The 21,677-nt window shown below is 41.0% G+C and overlaps 4 protein-coding genes and 1 long non-coding RNA gene across 10 annotated transcripts; 2 read left to right on the forward strand and 3 right to left on the reverse strand.

Moving 5' to 3' along the window:
• The first annotated feature begins 825 nt into the window (after nucleotides 1–825).
• On the forward strand, nucleotides 826–9,599 carry LOC132787590 (uncharacterized). 3 transcript variants are annotated; one of them, XM_060794735.1, is made up of 6 exons: nucleotides 826–931; nucleotides 7,682–7,912; nucleotides 7,970–8,155; nucleotides 8,225–8,366; nucleotides 8,445–8,600; nucleotides 8,657–9,599. In XM_060794735.1, exons 1-6 carry the CDS (start codon nucleotides 826–828, stop codon nucleotides 9,057–9,059), a joined length of 1,224 nt encoding a protein of 407 aa, XP_060650718.1. In that variant the 3' UTR covers nucleotides 9,060–9,599. The 3 variants fall into 3 exon arrangements, with proteins under 3 accessions (XP_060650718.1, XP_060650719.1, XP_060650720.1); XM_060794736.1 differs by having other exon boundaries at nucleotides 7,973–8,155; XM_060794737.1 differs by lacking the exon at nucleotides 826–931 and adding an exon at nucleotides 2,890–3,926.
• LOC132787591 (uncharacterized) lies at nucleotides 832–1,370 on the reverse strand. 2 transcript variants are annotated; one of them, XR_009632563.1, is made up of 3 exons: nucleotides 1,198–1,370; nucleotides 1,048–1,143; nucleotides 832–923 (listed from the first exon to the last, which is right to left on the reverse strand). It is a non-coding gene; the product is annotated as an uncharacterized LOC132787591 (long non-coding RNA). The 2 variants fall into 2 exon arrangements; XR_009632562.1 differs by having other exon boundaries at nucleotides 843–923; nucleotides 1,024–1,143.
• On the reverse strand, nucleotides 9,296–12,910 carry LOC132787589 (aldehyde dehydrogenase X, mitochondrial). The gene is made up of 6 exons (XM_060794734.1): nucleotides 12,796–12,910; nucleotides 10,944–11,048; nucleotides 10,779–10,879; nucleotides 10,151–10,722; nucleotides 9,744–10,093; nucleotides 9,296–9,686 (listed from the first exon to the last, which is right to left on the reverse strand). The coding sequence occupies exons 1-6, from the start codon at nucleotides 12,829–12,831 to the stop codon at nucleotides 9,393–9,395; spliced, it is 1,458 nt and encodes a 485-aa protein (XP_060650717.1). The 5' UTR covers nucleotides 12,832–12,910; the 3' UTR covers nucleotides 9,296–9,392.
• A 248-nt stretch (nucleotides 12,911–13,158) lies between these two features.
• LOC132785040 (leucine-rich melanocyte differentiation-associated protein) lies at nucleotides 13,159–14,307 on the reverse strand. Of its 3 annotated transcripts, none has more exons than XM_060791003.1 (4): nucleotides 14,169–14,307; nucleotides 13,867–14,104; nucleotides 13,670–13,809; nucleotides 13,159–13,603 (listed from the first exon to the last, which is right to left on the reverse strand). In XM_060791003.1, the coding sequence occupies exons 2-4, from the start codon at nucleotides 14,047–14,049 to the stop codon at nucleotides 13,486–13,488; spliced, it is 441 nt and encodes a 146-aa protein (XP_060646986.1). In that variant the 5' UTR covers nucleotides 14,050–14,104; nucleotides 14,169–14,307; the 3' UTR covers nucleotides 13,159–13,485. The 3 variants fall into 3 exon arrangements, with proteins under 3 accessions (XP_060646986.1, XP_060646985.1, XP_060646987.1); XM_060791002.1 differs by having other exon boundaries at nucleotides 13,163–13,603; nucleotides 13,661–13,809; nucleotides 14,169–14,306; XM_060791004.1 differs by having other exon boundaries at nucleotides 13,498–13,587; nucleotides 13,661–13,809.
• A 5,580-nt stretch (nucleotides 14,308–19,887) lies between these two features.
• LOC132786145 (uncharacterized) lies at nucleotides 19,888–21,406 on the forward strand. Its single transcript, XM_060792584.1, has 2 exons — nucleotides 19,888–20,176; nucleotides 20,235–21,406. Exons 1-2 carry the CDS (start codon nucleotides 20,050–20,052, stop codon nucleotides 21,218–21,220), a joined length of 1,113 nt encoding a protein of 370 aa, XP_060648567.1. The 5' UTR covers nucleotides 19,888–20,049; the 3' UTR covers nucleotides 21,221–21,406.
• The last annotated feature ends 271 nt before the right edge of the window (nucleotides 21,407–21,677 follow it).

Here is a 21,677-nt window from a genome sequence, read left to right on the forward strand (position 1 = left end):
AAATAGAAGCCAGGTGTTATGTTTTGGGTGCTGCACTTTTATACTAATTAAGCCTTGGCTCCGCTCGTCACGTAAACGCACTTCCCCCCAGAGATGTGTGCGTGACACGACGACGCTGCTGACGTACTTAGCAGGATATGTTTACTAGGACACGTGCTAGCTCGTGTCACGTTAGATTTCGACTTTCTCCACACTCACGTGGCATTCAGGCGTCCCAAAAGCCTGACTGGGTCGGTCATTGGCATCGGTGCGTGCAGGACCTTCAATTAGGGGTGACTTTTGGCCAACACACACACTCATACACACCCTGGAGACAACAGCTGCCTTGGCAAGGGAATGTAGACACAGTCTGACTATTTGGCTGACTGTCTGTCTGGTTGGCTGGCACATGGATCTATGCTAAGTTTGTTACCACCGGCAAGTGACGCCACCAAATTAGAATTTTCCACACACACACACATGCACACACGTACACACACTCGTACACACATCGTGCGGTAGTTCTTCGTGTGTTTCGCAGACGGTTGACGCGCCTCTTGGACTGTGCGCTCAGTTCGCGTCGGGCAGTCGCATTGTTTGAACGTGAATTTCCTAAGCGCTCTCACTTCAATTTTTCGTCGCGTCTTTGGGTGCTTCCCCCAAACTGAAAGTTATCGTCAAGTTGAGTCGAGTCGAGTGCCAATTCAGAAACTACTAAAATGCGCAGCCAAGTGCTAGGCTTCTGCATTATAATCTTGTTAATTGTTTGCCTCATGTAGAAGTGCCACTGCAGCAGCATGAGTTCGCCATCCTTGACAATCCGTAACTAGTGCATCGTCGAACGGAATGGCTGTCGATACGTTGAAGAGTGCGCCGCAAAGGATACGCCAGATAGGCGAGAGCCTGCAGATGCTCACCAAGGAGGCGCATCGCGAGGTTCTACGCTGTGAATGTGAGTACGTTTTAGACTCGAATTCAATTAAATTTAGTGTAGCGTATTAAATTGGAAAGTGAGTAACTTAACATTGTAATTGAGTCACTCACAAGCCAAGCATCAAAGTTGATTACTCAAATTAAGTATACGCCATGAGCTGCACTTAATTGATGTTTATGGGAAATGCATTCGGTGATTGCGTCAGAAGTTGTATCTTGTCCTTCAGCACACTAAGCACCAGCATTAATACTTGTCATTATGATTGATTACGGTTCGCAACTTACCGATTTGTTTTTTAACAATACAGCTATTGTTGCTGTATCTGTTTCTATTGCCTGTAAAGTTGTAATAAATTTATGAAATGACGCCTCGCTTGCTGTTTGTTAATTTGCATAACTGGGCAACGTCATCGCCACAATCAGCTACGTTTCGGCTTCACATCAGTAAAATACACATAAATTTGTACTAGATATATGGAAACATTATTTACATACAGACACATTATTGTTTGTATTGCTTTGAACTTTCCATTAGGAAATCGCTATGCAAACGTTTATTTTATGTGTGCGGACATCTGCATAGATTACAAATTTGTCATGATGTTTACACACGATTCCACAACATACGACGCAGATATTGCCATATAAATTGAGAGTTGCAATACCTACTAATTCAATCTGTGGTCCAACAGGAGCAGCTTAAAGAATAAATATTCCATAAATAGGGAGACTGGGTAAAAATCTAGCTACAAATGGCATTATGCTGGTTTGGTTTTCGTTAAAATCGCACAAATATATTTTGTGTGTGGTATAAACATAGGCTTCAATGTCAACATGTTGATAATGTTTTTGTGGTCGTTCCATGTTTATAAATCTATATATAGTACTTATGACGCTGAGGTTAGTTTGTGGATAAACAAGGGCTACGAACAAATTTCTGAATCAAAATATGTATTTTGATTTAATATAAAAAAATATACGCGTTGTTCAAATTATGATAAAGTTAATTAAATGTATTCTTTATCACAAAAATTAAGTATACGCTTGTAGACATTTGTGAACTGCTGAAAATCGGAATGTCGCTTGTTGAACAAATTGCCTTTGATAAGGCTTAGCTGTTTAACAGCAATGTTTGCAAATTACATAGCTCGAATTTGTATGAAAACCGTGGGGAGCCTAACGGAAATGCCCCTGAGAGAAGTTTTGTGGGTTGTGGATGAAGTCTGTGTTGAACCGAAAAAAAAATTAGAGGCCTTCCTTAGCACGCGATTTAAATACGTATCCCTTTCGCACACACACACTCGCATACATATATTCAAATAAATATATACAGCACAGCACAGCACAGCCTTTGGGCATTGTGGTCGTTAATTAAGCTCACCTTGAGCTCTGATGTCGGCTTTCGGTTTCAAGGTCATCGACGATAATTTCACTCCATAAAAGCGAAGGAATATCAAAGGCCATACGTCGGAGCTGTGAAGTTTGCAGAAAAGAAGAACCCTTTTAGTTATAATCGCTACAGGAAACACCATCATAAATTCATAAATAATATCAATCAAAATTCGCGCATTCTAATGTGATAAAATAAATATTACACATACAACCCACGCACAACAAATCATAAAACAGCAATTTTCGAAATTCAAATAAAATACAAATACGAAGAAGAAGAAGCTACCACACATGTTTGCGAAAAATAACAAACAACAATTAGGAAACACAATCAAAACAAAAACGAAAACAACAACAACTTGAATAACCAGTTGCAAGCTGAGAAAAATCAAAACAAAACTCAAGAAAACTCTCTCACGGTTTCTCTTCAGCTGTTTTTTTCTCATTCGCTCAATTTGCTGCTCACACAACAGAACTCTGGAGAAAACGGTATATATGTGTGTGTGAGTGTTGAATGAGCCACGAAAAAAATGTTTCTGCCACTGGCGTCGCCTCAGTGTCTGAGCAACGGCGTCGAGTTGCGGTCGTTTTAGTGCGTGCTACGCGTGATTTTTTTTTGATTTGAATTCTTTCGTTTAAATTCATCAATTTGACAATCAGTTTGTTAGTTTCCACGCTCGGGCGCTTTTATGCAAATGCACGAGTCAGTAACCGTAATGTAAATATCATAAATATTCGATGAAACTGCCTCTTTTCGGGGTGACCCTGAACTGTGACTGTCGATTAGAAATGCGGCGGGAGTTGGAGCTATGTTATTACCCAAGTTTTGGTGTTGAGTGTTGATTGTTGTCTGTGCCGGCGCAGTGTTCTATTTATATGTCCAGTACACACGCCACACTTACGGCAAAGTTTGAGCACGAGTTAAAAAAACTAACAAAAGGTGTTAATTTCAATAGTGACGTATACGTAATATGAGCAAACACAATACAACTCAAGCCATTAGCAAATACCTTAAAAGCCCGAAATCAATATAAATATTTTACACACAAAAAAAAAATCAATTTGTTTGTATCTAAAATTCGAGCATTTGCATTTGTTTAAATGTATTGACCATAAATCGGGCTAGTTAAACCTATAGACAAGACAATATTTTCCGCGCTTGATTAACTTTCGACTGTAACATCGAACAAGCACTAATTAAAAAACAATTCCCTGCGTTTGTTTATATTTATTGCCCTTCGCTGACCAATTGTTTATTATTTTGTTAATTAACTTACGCCATGCTCACAGCTGGCTAATGTCACAATTAATCTGGCCGTAAAGAAACGCACATAAAACTAAACACATGTGAAATATAAAATCTATTAAACGGTGCAAAATACAAATGTAATAAAATAAAAGAAAAATATACAACGGATACGCGGCATATAAATTTCGTTAAATGTAAATAGTGGAAGGCAAAGAAATTCGAATTCCATTTAATTAGCAATTTGGCGACTGGGAATAACGAATCAAAAGAAATCCCAAAACCGACGAAGAATACGCAGGCAATGCAATAATGGAGCTGATAAGAAAATACAAAGAAGGAAAACTAACAACTGGCGATATACGTAAATTGAATCGTATGTTTCATTCTATAATTATGCCTAATTTTTTTTTTTTACTTTCTGTGAAACGCGTCATCTTGTATAAACATATATGTAATTTAAATGCTAAAATATTTAGTTGGCCCTTCACAGGTCGACAGTTTGTTGTCGGTTTTATTTTTGCCTTGTTTCAATATTCAACAGCCTTCGGACAGGGGGCTGGCCTTTGGAAAGGCGAACCAAAAATAAAATTTGAAGTTGACAGAGCTAATTGAATTTTATTGGTAGAAAAGCTTCTTTGGATGCATGAAATTGACAGCAAATTCTTTTTATCAATTAAGGCAACATGTACTCTGTCTGTCCGATTGTCAGCGAGTGTGTGTGTGGTGGAATGCGTCTTTCATCAATAATGTTTTGAAAATTGTGATGAATGACTCTGACATATGCCAAGGACAACGCGGCGTATGCGCATTAAAAACCGATCAAGAATTGTGCTGTAAAGTTGGCAATTTTGTTAACTTTTACTCATGCATTACATGCATTGATCAATGCGAATGAATTTGCAGGAGATAAAGGTGCTAAAACTCGCTTAAAGGTTAATAATAAAGTGTTAATTTGAGCTGTTAACTTGACACTGACTAAAGCTTTCTCTACTTCGTTGCTGTATTGTGTCTTCCTCATTTATTTCTGCCACTTTCTGTTGCTCCGATGCTCAGCTATTTGTTTGTGTTTGCTGAAATATTAATAAACAATTAATTTGTTTAAAGTGCCAAGTGGGCGAAGTACATAATATAATGCGCATACGCCATGTGGTTCCTTTTAATGGCATTAACAAATATATGTTTGAGATTTAAAACTTCCGGGATTAAGATTATAGAATAAAACATAGTCAGTAGTTTAGCATTGTAACTGCCTCATTTGGTCTCTGTTTAATTATGATTCAAAAACTGTTTGCAAATATCACGCATACGATCAGTTGTGTGTTATGCGCTTAGAGTTGGATTCTGCTCATGCCTTATCCAGTTTCGATTCGTAATATTTATTTATAACTCTCGCAAGCATTTTATACAAATTACGCCATCGCCGTAGCCCTCGTCTCCATCTTCGCCCCCAGTGTGCCATATTCAGTTACACAAATCGCCAATTTGACTGACCAAAAATAGCGCTAATGACACTAGAGACTAACGTTGTGCTAGTTTACAAACCCCCTGCGAAGCAGAGATGAGTCGAAGCTTAGGCGAGTCGCGTCTCAGTGGCAGAACAATGGCCAAGGTCTGAGTCTATTAGCGTTTTGTTTCGGTTTCGACCGTGGTCCACACCCAGCTACAGATCGAGATGGGGCATGATGATGTCATAAACTGTTGCTCTGTTGCGCTCAACCGTTTCATGCAACTTTTCACAAATGGTTTAAATTGTATTTCAATTATATATTCTCTATATACCCGCATGAAAAATGGAAATATTTCACTATTTGTTTTCTAATTTATACACGCACTTGTGCATGAAAGTATTTGGCAGAGTATTTACTTTTTATTCATATTCTCCAATTGAGTATAAAATAATGTAGTAGACTGTTGTGTCGTTTATTAGTCCTTGCGGAGCGCATAAGGTCTGCCAACAAATTTGAAAAGTCAAATAAGAAACACGTATTTTATTATGGCAACGCATTTTGAACTCGTAAATTTTGTTTGTTGACTTTTTCCCACAATGCATTTCGCTTTTGGGGAAATAGCTCTTCAAAAATGCGAGTATTAAAAATATTTTAGCCAATATTACGAGTATGGGCAATACATCTATATGTCTGTCCGTCTATGTACATGTGTGTGTGTGTGTCAGCATGACTGAAATTTAGCATCAATTGAAATGGATTTTATTGAGCAGCTCTGTCGCTCATTTTCGACGTCATCGGCAAATGTTTTGTTGCTGTTGTTGTTGTTGCTGTTGCTTTCGTGGCTCGTTAACCAAGCCGTACAACATCTGCCATGATATCATGCCTCCAATATAAACGTAGCCCCCAAAGAACATACACACAGAGAGAGAATAGTTTATTGACTGTGTGTGTTTTCACGATGTCTTCGAGTAAATTTACGAATAATAAATATGTGTGTATATAGTATAGAAAAATGCCGCCTTATCTCTGGGGTGGTTCAGCCCCTTCTGCTCCAGCTATCTATTGTAAATGAGGCTGTCCGCGTTGCTCAGCGGCGCTTGTCGGGCAGATGATACACAATAATTTATCATCCGTGTCTTGGCCTAATCCAAAAATAAGATTCGAAAATAAATATGTCAAAAATGTTTTGTTTTTTCTTTTATGCATACGCCCTTCGCCAGCGACTTTTGATTAATACATAAGCAAAAGAAAGTCAAGCATACATTTTAATTTATTACATTTATTATTTAAATATAAAAATTATTTAAGGCAATAGTGGAATTCTGCATCAATATAAATTATTTATTACTAGACGATCAAAAACAATGCTTTGATCTTTGAACGTGATTCGCATACATAAATAATCAACATACAATTAAATAATTTATGATAGCATCCAATTTGTTTAAGAAAATTAATATAATTTTTTAATTTTGCTGTTATGAATTCTAAATTTATTATTAGAATAACTTCAAATAAGTAGGCGTTGCCATTAAAATTAAATGGGACACTTTAAAAATTATTTTAAAGCACATCAATCAGTGCAGAAATTATATATTAAAAGAAACCAATACAAACTATGAAGTGGGAGCGAGTTGGAAGTTTGATGTACGGAACAGCCTTATTGTGGGTGATTGTGTTCACGCCAACAATCCGTTTATCTCTACCATTTGGTCCTCCTAAGGTACGCGTGTACGTTGGCTCAAATATTTTGGCATCAATCAAACAGTCATACATCCAAACAGCATTTTGGCTAACTGCATTGGCCATGTTGCCATCGATTAAACGATTCAACAAACATCGTTGGTTGAGCATTGTTATGGGATTGCCCTGGCTCGGCACTTGTGCCTCATATTTTGCGTTGAATGCTTTTCTATTCTGGCGTTGTATTTCCACAGAGGAGAATCTTGTGCAACGCGATTGTCTCATTAGAGCCTTTGGTGTCTACCTCTATGTGATGGCTTGTGCCATCGAATTGGGCTTACACTGGAACGCAGTCTATCGTCTTACGAGCCAACAAATAAATGACTAAAATAAATGCGGGGATGAAAAAATTTTATATGACTTGTGCACTTATTTATATAATATTTGGATTGAATCAATTGATATTGAAATACATCCCCATTAAAAAACAAATAAGAAAACTACTGTTGAGTGTGCACGACAGTGAGATACACGCTACAGATTATGAATAAAAGCAAAATAGTGCGGTATTAATTTTAAAACATACCAAATATATATCATCGGTTATATTTGGTATATTGATATAGTACTATATTCAAAATATACCATACAAAAACATTGCTAATATAACTTCTACAATATTTATCGGATCGCAACCAAATTTTCAAGAATCATAAAAACAATAGTTATTGTTGTCAAGTTTTTTCGAGTTTTATATATTTGCGGGGGAGTCAAGGTGTTCATACGGTCAGATGGCTATACCATCTCGGCTATTGACGCTGATCAAGAATATATATGTTGTAGGGTCGGAGAAGTTTCCTTCTGCCTGTTACATACATTCCCTGCCGACACAAAGTTATAATACCCTTCCGCCTTTTGGGTAGCGGGTATAATGAGTAATTGATGTGATCTCACTTTAAATGATAAATAATTTAAATGTACATTATTTTCTTTGTAGATATAGTAATATGTCTCATGGTGCTGGTGGCGATATTCTCCATAATCTGGGGCGTTTCATTGCACATGCTGTCTGGGGATTTCTACGATGGAATCATCAGTGCCAAAATAGTATTTAAGGAGCGCAATTTCGCCTCAATGGACAACAGAAGCAAAGAGATATTCTTGCAGGATCTACAGAGTGTTGCCTATGAGCCAATAGTGAAGCCCGAATCCTTAAAGACTGTTAGCCGTAAGTGCAAGTCAATGTCGTATATTCTTTGCAAGAAATAATTATATTACAATTCAGCAGCAGCAGAAACAAAGAGGCCAAAGTATAAGTTCGAACATATCTACGAGTCGAAGGAGAATGCTCCGCTCTTGGCACGTTTGGTCAGTCAACAGGAGCAGCAAATAGAGGAACGAACAACAACAACAACTGCTCCGCCAACCATTGCGCCAAATGCTGAGGCGGATCACAAGTTTCTGGCCACACGTGAGTTAAACATTTTAATTGTAATTTCATTTTAAATATTTCTAAATATAAATTACCTTAAATTTACAGAGTCCATAGATGTGCATGGGACGCGTTGGAGTCGCGACTTGGGTGCCCAGTTTGTATATGGTTTTCCAGTGTTATCGGAAATCATGGCCATCATTTGGACGGCAATGTGCCTCATCTTCCAAACGGGCAATAAGAAAACATCGTAAGCTCAAATTTTGTCGCCTTGAGACTTTGGCAGCAATTGAAGGTGATTTATGTGTATCTTTTTCTGTGTGTTCAGCGTACTGCCGAAACCTTGGCGCATTGTAGTGCCCTCCATTGCCATCTTCACGCTGATGAGCTTGGGCAGCACTGCCTACACGATACTGACCAATGGCTATCTGAAGCGTCTGTGCGGCAACTTGCGGGAGAATCTCACGAATCCATTGGCAGTCAGGTGAGTTTTTGGGCGCCTCACAAATCAATTTTATAGTTTTCAACTTTCTGTTCTAGCTGTGGTGATGCGATTGCCTTGCTGCGGCCTTTCATACACGAGCACAGAGTCTCTCATGATGCGTATTTGGATCTATTTCGTATCAGCTATATCATCAGCATGCTGCTGTGGATCCTTGCACTCTTGGTCATGTTGCTGCGTTACATCTTCGCTGTTGACTTCCAGTTGGTTGATATCGATGATATGTTTGATCGACGCCCCGTTGAACTGCAGCCAATACAACCAGTTTACACGGAGGTGTTGCAGGGCAGCCCCGAGCATTGCCAGCAAAGGGGCAAAACCAAGTCCGAGGAGGATTATCAGAGTGCCAAGTCGCGACTCAGCGACGTGGCAATGCCTCTGATTGAGTTGAGGGCACAGGAGCAGCCGCAGACAAAAAGTCACTTGACCACAGTCACCTAAAAGGGCCTTGATCTAGTGTTAATCAAATCAGAAATCTCAGGTTTATTTTTATACGACGTGCTTTCTAGGCAGACCAGATATCTATGAAGCTTCTAGAAGAATTTTACAGTGAATTTCCAACTGTTTTGACTTTCTCTATTTTCGATGTCTGTTGCTGCCAAAAAGGTTTCGAACAAATCAAATGATAGTTCTTAAGAGTATGCTAAGTAAACTCGTGCCTCGTAATACATGTAGTAATTTATAGTGTTTGATGTATAGTTTTTAATTGAAATGCAATAATCTAACCATAAAACCGAAAGGTGCACATAAAGTTTAAATATTCGCAGTTGCTGCTTACAGCAATTTCATTGTAATGGTCTTGGTCTCCAAATAATTATCGAGGCCATCCTTGCCCAGTTCACGACCAATGCCCGAGTGCTTGTAGCCACCGAATGGCGTCTGGGGCAGGACGGCATCGTAGCAGTTGATCCACACAGAACCAGCATCGACGCTGTTGGCAAACTTCATGGCCTTGTTGATGTCATTGGTGATGATGCCGGCAGCGAGGCCAAAGTTCACATTGTTGGCACGTTCAATCATCTCGTCGATGCAGCTGAATTTGAAGATGGACTGAACGGGGCCAAAGATCTGCAAGGGATATTATTATTGAAGACTGCTCTATACTTGAACAGATTGTTAACCGACCTCCTCCTGAGCAATGCGCATGTCATCCTTAACATCCGAGAAGACTGTGGGCTCAATGAAGTAACCCACATTGCCAATGCGCTTGCCACCTGCCTGCAGCTTGGCGCCCTGCTTCTGTCCGCTCTCAATGTAGCCCAGCACCTTGGTCATCATCTCATCATCGATCTGTGGTCCCTGCAGCACATTCTCCTCGAAGGGATTGCCCACCTTGCGTGCCTTTGCCTTGGCAGCGGCTTTCTCCACAAACTTGTCGTATATCTTCTCATGAACATAGGTGCGACTGCCGGCACAACAGCTCTGGCCATGATTGGAGAACAAAGCTTCGTGTGCGGTATCCACAGCGTAGTCAACTGCAAGAACATAGAGTATTTAATAAATATACAATTTGTAGAAACGTCAATGCTTACTATCGGCATCCTCGAAGACCACCACAGGACTCTTGCCGCCCAGCTCGAGGGAGACGCGTTTCAAATTAGTTGTGGCTGCTGCCTGCATGACAATGCGTCCAATGTCCACAGAGCCCGTGAATGCCACCTTGGCGATCTGGGGATGCTCACTGATGGCCGCACCAGCCGTTGGTCCAAAACCATTGATCACATTGATGACACCCGCAGGGAAGCCAGCTTCCTTGGCTAGGGCAGCCATGTGGAGCGCAGTAAGCGGCGTTTGCTCCGCTGGCTTCATCACAATGGTGCAGCCAACGGCAAGAGCGGGTCCCCACTTCCAGGCCAACATCAAGAGTGGATAGTTCCAGGGAATGATTTGACCCACCACACCAATGGGTTCCTTGCGCGTCATCGCAACGAAGCCACCGGCTGGAATTGTGTCGCCAAAGAACTTGTCGGTCCAGCCGGCATAGTATTGCAGCGTCATGATCGAGATGGTCACGTCAAAGAGTGCCTCCGCATAGGGTTTGCCATTGTCCTGGGTCTCGATGCTGGCCAGGAATTCCTTATCGCGCTCCATGAGAGAGCAGAGCCTGCAACGCTTGGTTAAGGATTGAGACTATTCAGTGTTTAAGACAGTTTAACCTACTTGTGCATCAAGTTGGTGCGTTGCAGTGGACTCATTTTACGCCAGGCGGAATCACGATGGAAGGCCTTCTTGGCAGCAGCTACAGCCAGATCCACATCAGCCTAAAGTTGCACAAATATACATAGTTAATATACTATATATAATTTATAAGAAAAGTGTTCTTACCTTATCGCCCTCGGCAACTTGAATGATCTCTTTGCCCGTTGCTGGATTGGATGTGGCAAAGGTCTTGCCAGAGGCGGCATCAACAAACTCATTGTTGATAAAGATCTGCAATAATTGTAATTAAATACTGTATTAATAAATTGCAATGATTTATTTGTTCTATTCTAGTCTGTCTATCTGTTTACCAGTGAGTGTCAAGCTGTGCGCCTTACTTCGCTGTAATTGGGCTTGCAATTCGCATATTCAGACTGGCGACGTCTTTGCATCATTAAGTGGAACCGCAACTGGCGTGCAACTAATTTGTAGCACTTGTAGCTTGATCTATGCATGCCCTACACTTAACTAACAAACACTTAACCTAACTAAACAACTTGTCAGCTGCTTTTGATGGCAATTTTTACAGACACGCAAGCGTTTTGTTCAATGTAAACAAATTTCGAATTCTCGTCACGATTTAACAATGTCAATGAAATACTGAGTGAAATTAAACTTACATATTTCCCATTACATATTCTAACTAGCACTCGACAATTATAAAAACATAAATTTAATTTTCTTTATTTTAATATATCACGTATTTAAAGCAAATAAATTGTCGATAAAGTACAAGTCTAATCGGTCATAAAATATTATCTTTGTCAAGCCTTTAAAAACAAGTTTTACTCTCGCAATCTTAACTTACACTTTATAAATTTCTTTGATTAGATTTAGTTTTTATCTTATCGAATGTGCACATTTATAATTGAAATTATACCATAATCAAACGACTTTTAATAAGGCTGGTCAAAACATCAGCAGATGCTTACAATTAATAATAATAAATTCTTATCAGCTCACTAGAACAATCTCTGAGGGTTTTAAGGGATCTTGGCATATATTTGTGAACTTTTATGCTAAAGTCCATAGTAATCTGCTCAACTAATTCCATATTGTAAAATGTCTCTTATCAACAGGTTTCTAATCAGACCAACGCGTTGCCGGCATAAAAGTACTATAATTACTACTTGTCAAACAATCCAATAATAAAACCGCAAGTCAGAACAAGTGATTATAAGAAATAAACTGCAGCAGATGTTATTTTCGAAAACTAAAATGATTTTCGAACAAATAGCATTTTTTTTTTAAATATGGGAAAATATATTCTATTTTTAACATATCAAAATACTCTATAAGTCGTTGAGTCTTTGAATACATAGCATAGGCAAGAATAGGAAAATATTTTTAATAAATTTATTTAGTGTATAAATTATAACTAAAAGAAGGGAGTGCTAGCTACTGAGTACATCGACTCAAGTGTAGAAATTGTGTGTAAACTTTCATAGGGAATTATGGAATAATTAGAAATCACCTTTAATGTAAACTGAAATTCGATTTTACTTAGAATTGTAAATGAATTCCATCTTTAATGGGTAAACACTTGTGCATATACATATGTATATATATTTTATATTTATTTTCTCTGGGGGTATTCAATAACAGTCAGCTGATGAGGCTTGGCATCTGCTATCAGCATACATACATACGACTTATACATATATAGCAACCGTAACAGATTGAGGCCTGCCCATGCATATTTTATATGCATTATAAAGTAAATTATTCCTTGTGTTTGTATTTAGTAACACATAAATTCTTGCGTTTGGATAGGAATAAAAAACAAGTTTCGTAAGTTAAACTGGTACGTGGGTTTAACAAACTCTACATGCGAATCATAAAATGCAGTCCAAGGCTTTAATACTGAGTAAATTTGCACATTTTGTTGTTGATTCAATTATTGCAATTACTACAGGCACATACACAATGTCTTTTATATGGAGTATATATACTACTTGCACTTGTTTTATTAACTTACTTTAGTGTACTTGGGAAGTGCGTTAGGATTTGCCATATTGAAGAGAGAGATTCACTGCTCAGAGAACCGATTTGCTGGCGACTTATTGAGATTTCGCTCTAGACTGAAGCTGCTGTTGCTGTCGGAATTCGTTTTATACCTAAGTTGTTGTGATAATGTTCCTTCGCTTGTTTGCTTTAAATTGCGTTTTATCAGCGAGTTTGTTCACTTCTACTGTTCATCATTATCTGCTTTGCCGGCCGGCAACGCAGCTGATATAAATACATACATACTTCGCTTATACACTACCCCAAAATAACCTTTGATTATGCACTTTATTTGCCAGATTTAATTTTAATTAAAAAATTTCTCTTTATAATTCCCCAAAACATTTTTGTAATATTTTATTATAAAATATATTCATAATTTTTTTAATGTAAAGTATAGTTTTACAGCTTAGTGTGTTAAATTAAAGTGAATACCCCAATATTATTTTGATTGTGTTTATTATTTTCATTGTGCTTTATCGTGCTTTCCGTTTTGTGCGGTGTTTCGTTGGCTGGTTTCAACTTGTCGACGAAAGCTTTTAGCAATATTTTTAGGTGCTTGTCTTCGCTATTGGGCACAAGCTTTTGCCACAGTATACAGGGTGCGTCTTAAATATATAAATGCTGACTAATTTATTTGCTTTACTTGAAAATCCTTCGCGTTCTAAAGTCGAGTTGTAGTTGTAATTGGGTAGCGCGGAAAACTTTCATAGCTATAAGATCGCTGTACCAGACCGTGATCCAAAAACTTTAGCTTGCTCAACGACTGGGCAATGAAATTGCTGCAAGTAAATTATAAGGATAAATTTAAGCTATTTAAATTGAAATTTATATCTAACCTGTAGTACTCGTAGTCGTATTTTAAGTAACTGGAGAATGGCTGCAGATTGAGGCCATCGGGACAAATGGGATTGCCGTGCAGACTGAGGTATTGTAGGTTGGGGAAGAGTCTTCTGATAAGCTTAATCGTTGCAGTCAAATCGCTGAACTGAAGATAACAGGTAGTCAGTAAAGAGTGATAAGACGCAATTAGCATTTTACTCACCTCATTTTTGTTCAACATGAGCACCTCTAGTTGCGGCAATGGTTTGTTCAGTGTTCGCAGTTGAGACTCGTGCATTCGGTTGCTGTCCAGCACCAGATAACGCAGTTGCTCAAATTCACCCAGCCACGAAAGATCCTTGAGGCAATTGTAACTTAAATCCCAAATGTTCTGTCCAATCCGCATAACGTTCAACAATTTCCTTTGGCATTGATCGCAGATTCTGTTGCACTAAAATCAACTGGAGAGAAATTTGCGGAATTCGTTAAGCTGAGAATGCGGCAAGATAAGGCGCAACAGTTTACCTTGTCGCTGTAGTTGTCGTCGTCATCTAATACGTCCATATTGTTGCCACTCAATGTAAGCGAAATTGTTGGTTAAATCTCGTTTAAACTGTTTGCCGTTGGCAATCTTTTCAGGCGCAACTGCAATTGATAACTGCCCGCATTTGTTTATTACAATCTGCGTTTAACTCTGTTGTGCTCTCTCTTTTTCGCTCTCGGTGTGTCGCTCTCTTTCGCGCTGCTCGTGTACTTATTGTTTATTTTCTTTGGCTTCTTGCGTTCGTTGGCGCCGCAGCTCCCGAAGCTTTAGCTCTGAACTTGTTCAAGGTAAACAGTGAACAGCGGGAGCAGATGAGGGAGTAGTAACAGCTGAGTTGTTGATAAGGTTGACACTCACGACATGTAGATGGCGCCAGCTTGGAAAATTGCCAGTTCATTTACCCGACTTCCCTTCGCGTAATGAAATTAATCGTCCGGCAATTTCAGTTTTATTTCATGTATTCAAAATATAAAAAAATGCTAGTCATATTTATGTATTTATTGAATTCATTGATTATTTTGACCATACCAAAAGAAAACCGACAAATCAATTAATTAAACTGTGATTAACATCATTATTTATCTTCCTTTTAAGCTCGCATAAGCCAAGTGATTAATCAATCAACAGATCTTTACCACACCCACCGGCTTCCTCTGCTGCCCCTTGTCATCATTTACACCACACAGCACACAGCTTTTAGCCATCACGTATACGACTAGCGTGCTCTACTATAAACATCGGCTTTAATTAGAGACAAATGCGGACAGGCATGCGTGTGTATAAATTCAACTATCCTTACCTAGTTGGTCCAGCGTTTTTATGATAAGTACTCGACATTGAGGGGCGGTTGTGTGTCGGGGGCGTGGCGTGCAGTCTGCAGTGGGGTTAGAGCGCCACAATGGCAAAGTGCCAGCAAATACATTTTTAATTGCCAGTTAGGCCGAGAAACGCGACGTGGTAAACTGGTAAACTGAAATGACGGCCGAGAGCTGCGAACCGCATAGCTAAAGAGCTAAAAGAGACCTGCGAATTGTATAGCGGGCGCTGACAAGCGAATTTGTCGGCGTGGAGTGCGCACAATGAAACCTCAATTGCAAAGGCGGTGGCGGTGGCGGTGGCGATGGCTGTGTTGATGGTAAATGCGATTGACTGCCAAATGGCCAACAAAATGTTGTTTTGTATGCTAGTGTTTACAGTGGCCAAACATAGTGGATGAACTAACAGTGTGGCCAGCGGGTCGATGAGGTGAGGTGAGTGCGGTGTTGATAGCACCAAACAAAAGCAGATGACAGATGACAGCGTAAATAAACAAAAGTGTGAGATACAAATTACGGCAGAAGCAGCAGTAGCAGCAGCATTTAACTAGGCATTTCATTCAATGAAACATGACACAGGCTCACACAAACATACAAACACACACACAGTTCAAAGAATACACATCGATGGACAGATACAAAGATAGATAGTGGCTGGCATTGGGCATCCATAAGATACGTCAGTGAAACTAATCGATTTGTAAGTGCGCCTTGTTTGCCATCGCCTTTGTCATTAGAGCTCTGGCACAGGCGTCAGCTGTTGCTGCTTGATGCTTGCCACGCCCCCTTTGTGGACTATTATACGCCCATCGTGCCCCCTCCTTGGCCGGAACGAACAACTGTCAGTGACATTTGAGGCCTTTTGTTGCATTCGTCGATTTTGTTTGGGCAGCTTTTTATCCCCGCTGCCCACTTTTCATGCTGTCGAATTGTGTTGTGCTGTTATTATTATGGTTTTTTGGTTTTGTTTTTGTTTTACGGTGGCTGTTGTTGCTCTTTTTCTTGTGGGCAGACGAAAATAAAGCACAATTTGTGCGTGTTTGTTGATCTTTTATTTATTTTGACGCACTCATTGCATTTATTCAACTATTATTCATGATTATTGTGCGTTATATTTGGCAGTTTAATTCAATGTCAATGTTTGAGCCGTAAATATATTGAAGTTTTCTTATTCGTTTCAGCTGCGACTGCTCGTTCAGCGAAGTTTTTTGTTCGCCTATTAAATTGTTGTAATTATGTGCTGAACTTTCACCTTTCAATGGTCATTAAAACTTCAATGTGCGTCAACGAAAACAAAACAAATGCACCGCAAACAAAAGAGCAGAACCGAAGAATTCATTAAATCTTAACAGAATTCATAAATATTACATTAATTATATTTGTAGTACCAAGTAATTAAAGCTTATTTTATGACGCCTGAGTTTCAAATTGATTCTAGAGCTTTGCCAAATTTAATGCATACAATTACCGTCCACTTTTTTGGCCAACTTTAACGACCTCTAAGTAAAATGCCGTCTCATAAATAGACGTTTCTTTAGCGACGCTTGTGAATTCCATTATGGGGACGACGATTTTCGGTTCGTCGGCTTTGTCGGGTGGCTCTTGGGCTGAGTTTGTGGTTAAGACCCTTTAACTGGCGCCCATTAACACTCATTATTCACTGTAATTGAAAAGCCATGGATACCTTACATGACATCACCACTTTAGGAGCACCCACCCACCCATTCTTGAAAGTGAAAAAAGTGGAGTAAAGTGGAGTGGAGCAGTTGAGACAGGTGGTGGGCAGGTGACTCTCAAATGAGATGCGCTCGTGCTACTCCAATTTAAATTACTTCCTACGGGTCGTATGCGTTATATAAGCAGCCGGCGATAGCTGCTCGATAATTGCGCCTCGTTTAGCGGCAAATTGGATGATGACCTTGTGCGTGCTTTTGGCTATTTGGTCAGCTGCCCAGCCGCCCACTGAGCCCAATTGCCTTGGCGCTAAAACGCGCAAAGTGTTTCACATGAAAAGAAATAAGCCAAGAGACAGCGAAAATGGAGAAGCAAAAATCATCTGACGCCGAAGTTGCAAGTGTTGAATGCTGAACGTTAATTAACAAGATAATCGTTGGCGATGCGGCACAGTGTGGCCAACTACAATTTTAATGTGTTCATTATTAATTAAAGCGACTAAATAAAATAAATATTTTGATGTTTTCGTATTAACGCTTAAGGATTAGCGTTGAGTGGCATAAAAGAGCTTAAATTTGAGTCTGTATATTTATGAAGCCAACGTCACACAGTGCGCTGCGATGGCTTGACTACCTGTTCATCATTATTATCATTATCTGGCTAAGCCATTAAGTAATTTGCTTGAACGGTTTGTCAACAAATATTTTGGTTTGGCTTTGGCATCAACGAGAGACGTCCGTTCAAGTTGCCGACCCGGCTTAGTCTTCCTCTCTCAGTCGAGTGTTGTCGATGATAGCTGGAGGCGTCAGCGGTCAGCGGTGGGGTGATGGAGAGGGGAAAAACAGCGGGCGGCGGGTATGACACTCATTTATAAATTGTCATAATTTGTTTAATGTAGGTTGAAGCATTTAAATGTGTAACACACTTTGCCATGATTTGCATTTTATGCTTTATTTCGAGTTTGCGTTGAAAGTAAAAATAACAAACAATAACAATTTGATTCCCATTTGATAATATAAATATAGTTATTTGAGAAAGTGGTTGTATATGTATATTATCTCATACCTTGAGTTAAGTCCTTGACGATGTGCACCGTTAATTCTATTAGCCAAAAGTACTCACAGATTCACACTGTCCCCAGCGATCGATGAGATCGAATCTTTTGCATTTGGAGTGAGCTGCTCAAAGGCATTGACCAACTAATCGACTTGTAGGGTCGGATCTCAATGACGGGGCCTCCAAAAGCAAGCTCCCTCACAGTAACAACAACAACAACAATAGCTGACGACGACGAGCAACGTTTTGTAGCAATGACAAACCATTTCTTAGCGAGTTGGCACTTGAGTGCAACAAGTGGCAACAACGGTCCCTCAAGTGCATTCTTCAGACCCGAGTTGTCTATTTTTTAAGCTCCCAGATCGTGGAAATACCCAATACCTGGCACTGGCACTGGCACTGGCAACACACACCTCGCACTCGAATCAAACCGAAGGGCAAACACAAATGCCAATAAGTACGAGAGCCAATGCCAATGGAGCAGACAAAGCTGATGTTGTCGTTGTCGTTGTAGATGAAGACGAAAACGTTGCCGCTGTGGCTGCCACTTGGCTCGGCTACTGCACAACTGACCTGATTTTCGAATTCATTCCCAATCCACAAAACAACGACGATGATGTCGCAATCAATGCCTCATCTGCTGCTGCAGCATCAGCTGTCTCTTCGTTACCTTTGCTCTGATCTTTCTTCGCCCTCCAGATGTCTAAGGCGATGTCGGGCTCTTGGCTTCCTCAGTGCGTCCAAGTGCACCAATTTCAATGATTCGCGCACACGTCGCTGTCGATGACGTAAAGCGGCAGCAGCAGCATCAGCAGCAGCATCATCATACCTGTTGCTCCCAGCCACATTCACATATTGTATCTTTTTATATTTCTTATTTCTTTTGGGGGGCCCTCTGCACAATTTCTCTCGCAATCGAGAGATGGCCTGCAATTACGATTAATAAATTGTGGCCAGCGTCGTGGTGGACAAGTGTTTAATTTCATTTATTTGCTTTTCATCTATTTTTACTCTCCCTCTCTCATCTATGCTTTCAGTGGCAAATCAAATTTATTTCTTATTTGTTTTGGTAGCTTTGTTTTCTATTTTATTTTCTTTACTTTATTTTGTTATATATTTATTTGTATTTTTATTTGGCTGCAATGATTGTTTCGTAATTTGATTCGTAGGTGTTGAAAGTGTAGTTTAGTTGACAGTTTTTTTGGGCGCACTTGGCGTATGCGCGACGGCCTTGCCTTTGCTATGAACAAAGTCGAAACATTTAGTCTACATTTAATGAAGTGTGTGGATCAAACCAAATGAAGCCAAATGCATGAATGAAGTTCATCAATGAACTGCGGGACCAGGGGATGAGCTGAGCTGAGCTGAGCTGAGGTCCAAGTGTGTAATCGTGGGTCACTTTCGATTTTAAAGACAATGTTTTCGAGTGCGCTCCAATTGTGAAAATAACACTTGGCACACTCAGACGAAGGTTGTGTGTGTTTCTGTGTGCGCGCATCCGTAAGTCACAGAGATGCGAGTCGCGAGTCTTGTTTAAAAAGTGATTTTGAACGACCTTAACGGCCTGAGGTTGGGGTTGAGCTTGAGGTTGAGGAAGCTTCAGTTTCAGCTTGGTGTCGTTGCCACGCCACGACATGGCGCCGTAGGGCAGTCAAAGTGGCCACTGGCCACCCTGTTGACCCAGCGTGCAAAAAGACACTTGACGATTTAGCGAAGCAGCCACAACAAATTGTATTTCCAGTTTTATTTGTGAATACCACATACTTGGTTATCAACTTGCTCCAATTTCGCGCTTGGAGACATCAAAAGACACGCGTGTCGCTCAGCAATTGCTCCACTGTACCATGGCTCCTGCTTTGCTCTCCAAAACTCTTTAGCTCATCGCGCTGCTAGGTGTGCTTGTGTGTGTGCGTGTGTGTATGTGTCTTTTGATGTTTAATTAAATTCATTTTTGTGCTTGGGCCTTTTGTAATGAGATTTTGGCCTGTTGCCGCTTCGCTCAGCGTGTTACGGGCTTTTGCTTTTGTTGCCCAGTTTCGGTTTGCCTCTCGGCCGCTCTTCTCTTCATCTTGTGTGTCTGCTTGCTGCTCTCCCAATCGAATCGAATCATATAAATGCTCGACAGCAAGTTCATTGGGGCATCAGTCGAGATTTGCGCTTTCCAATCGAACCACCATCGAGTGCACAGAGTGTGAAGCAGTGGAGCAGTGTCCAATCAGTCCAGTCAGTCAATCAACAGCCAACAAGGATTACGTGATCTAAGCTAAGCCCTAAATAAAAACAACAATACAGAGACCTTAAGACTAAAGTGTTTGCCATGCGTACTTCCGCCCTCATTGTTGCCTGCGTGGCATTGTTTGGCGCCGTCCAGTCGCGTCCTGAGCCGCCATCGCCCTACTATGGATTACCCCAGCAGCAGAGCCTGCGTGCACTGCCCCTGAATGGTGAGTTCTAAATCGAATGAGTGATGACGGTGATCTAACTCCAATTCGTTTCACACAGCTCATCCCGCGTCGCCACACATCTATCAGGCTTTGCCTCAGGAGCAAACGTTCGCCAACTTTGCTGCTCCCCAAGTGCCACAGCCACAGATGAACTATCTGCCACCTGTCCAGCAACAGCAACCGCAGCAGCCACAACTGAATGAGCAGCTGGCGCCCGCTGTAGAGCCACTGAACCCCTACGATGACTCCTACAACATGGCACACCGTCTCTCAGGTGTCCAGCATGCCAGCGGATACAACAATGCCCCACAGGAGACTCGCGTGCACAAGCACATCTACGTTCATGTGCCGCCCAAGGACTTCGAGGAGGAGGACGCCGTTGTGCCACGTGTGCATCACGAGACTGGACCCAAGCAGAAGCACTACAAGATTGTGTTCATCAAGGCGCCATCGGCACCAGCGCTCCGTCCACCAGTTGTGCCACCACCACCCCAGAACGAGGAGAAGACCCTGATCTATGTGCTGCACAAGAAGCCCGAGCAGGAGCAGGATATTGTTATTCCCACACCGCCACCCACCAAGCCATCCAAGCCCGAGGTCTACTTCATCAAGTACAAGACCAAGAAGGAGGAAGCCCCCGTCTATGGACCCCCACCAGCTGATATGGAACCTCGTCAGGCCACCGCCGAGGACTTCGCCCCCATCGCCGATGTGGCCGATGTGCTGCCCACCACCCTGGCCCCTGAACCAGAGCCCGAGCAGCCTGCTCCTGTCCCCTCAGCCATCTACGGACCACCCACAGCTCCCGCCTACACTGGCGAGGAAGTGCAGACCACATTGGCTGTGCCCTCCAATCAGTATCTGCCACCCGCAACCGCACCCGCCGCTTTGGCCATTGAGGAGCCCTCGATGGCGCCCATCATTGTCGAGGAGCCCATCGAGCAGCGTCAGCCTACCGATGCGCCCCTTGCCCCTGTCCCCGCTCATGTGCCTGCTGTCAACTACGGTCCACCCAACCGCTTCTTCCTCAAGAAGCTGAAGTGAATGACAGCGCTGTTTTAGCGAAATTTTATACTTAGTCTAAATGGCGTGCCGCCCGCCCCCTTTGCTGTGACACGCCCCCTCGTTCACAACCACAATCACACTCACACTTCACCCACGCACATCTCGTTTGTTGCTCGTTTTTTCTCCCATAAAAAAAGAAGAATTGTTAAATTGTTTTTGTTAAATGTTGTAGACAATAAAATTCGAATTTACTAAAGATAAGTCACGAGTCTTTACTTCTATTTTACCTTCCTCCTCTTATTGCTGTTTCTCTCTCTTTAGCAATTGCATAAAATGTGAGTTTGTTTGCACGTTTTATTAACACATTAATGAAAGTTAATGACACTCGGCCCTGTTGCAGTCTTAAAACTTGACCTTCAGACCTTGAAGCCACATCATTTACAGCTCGTTTAATTGGTTACGTTTTGTTAATTTTTTTCCAACATTTTTTGATGAC

The sequence above is a fragment of the Drosophila nasuta genome, chromosome 2R (genome assembly GCF_023558535.2).
Source record: "Drosophila nasuta strain 15112-1781.00 chromosome 2R, ASM2355853v1, whole genome shotgun sequence".
Taxonomy (NCBI): domain Eukaryota; kingdom Metazoa; phylum Arthropoda; class Insecta; order Diptera; family Drosophilidae; genus Drosophila; species Drosophila nasuta.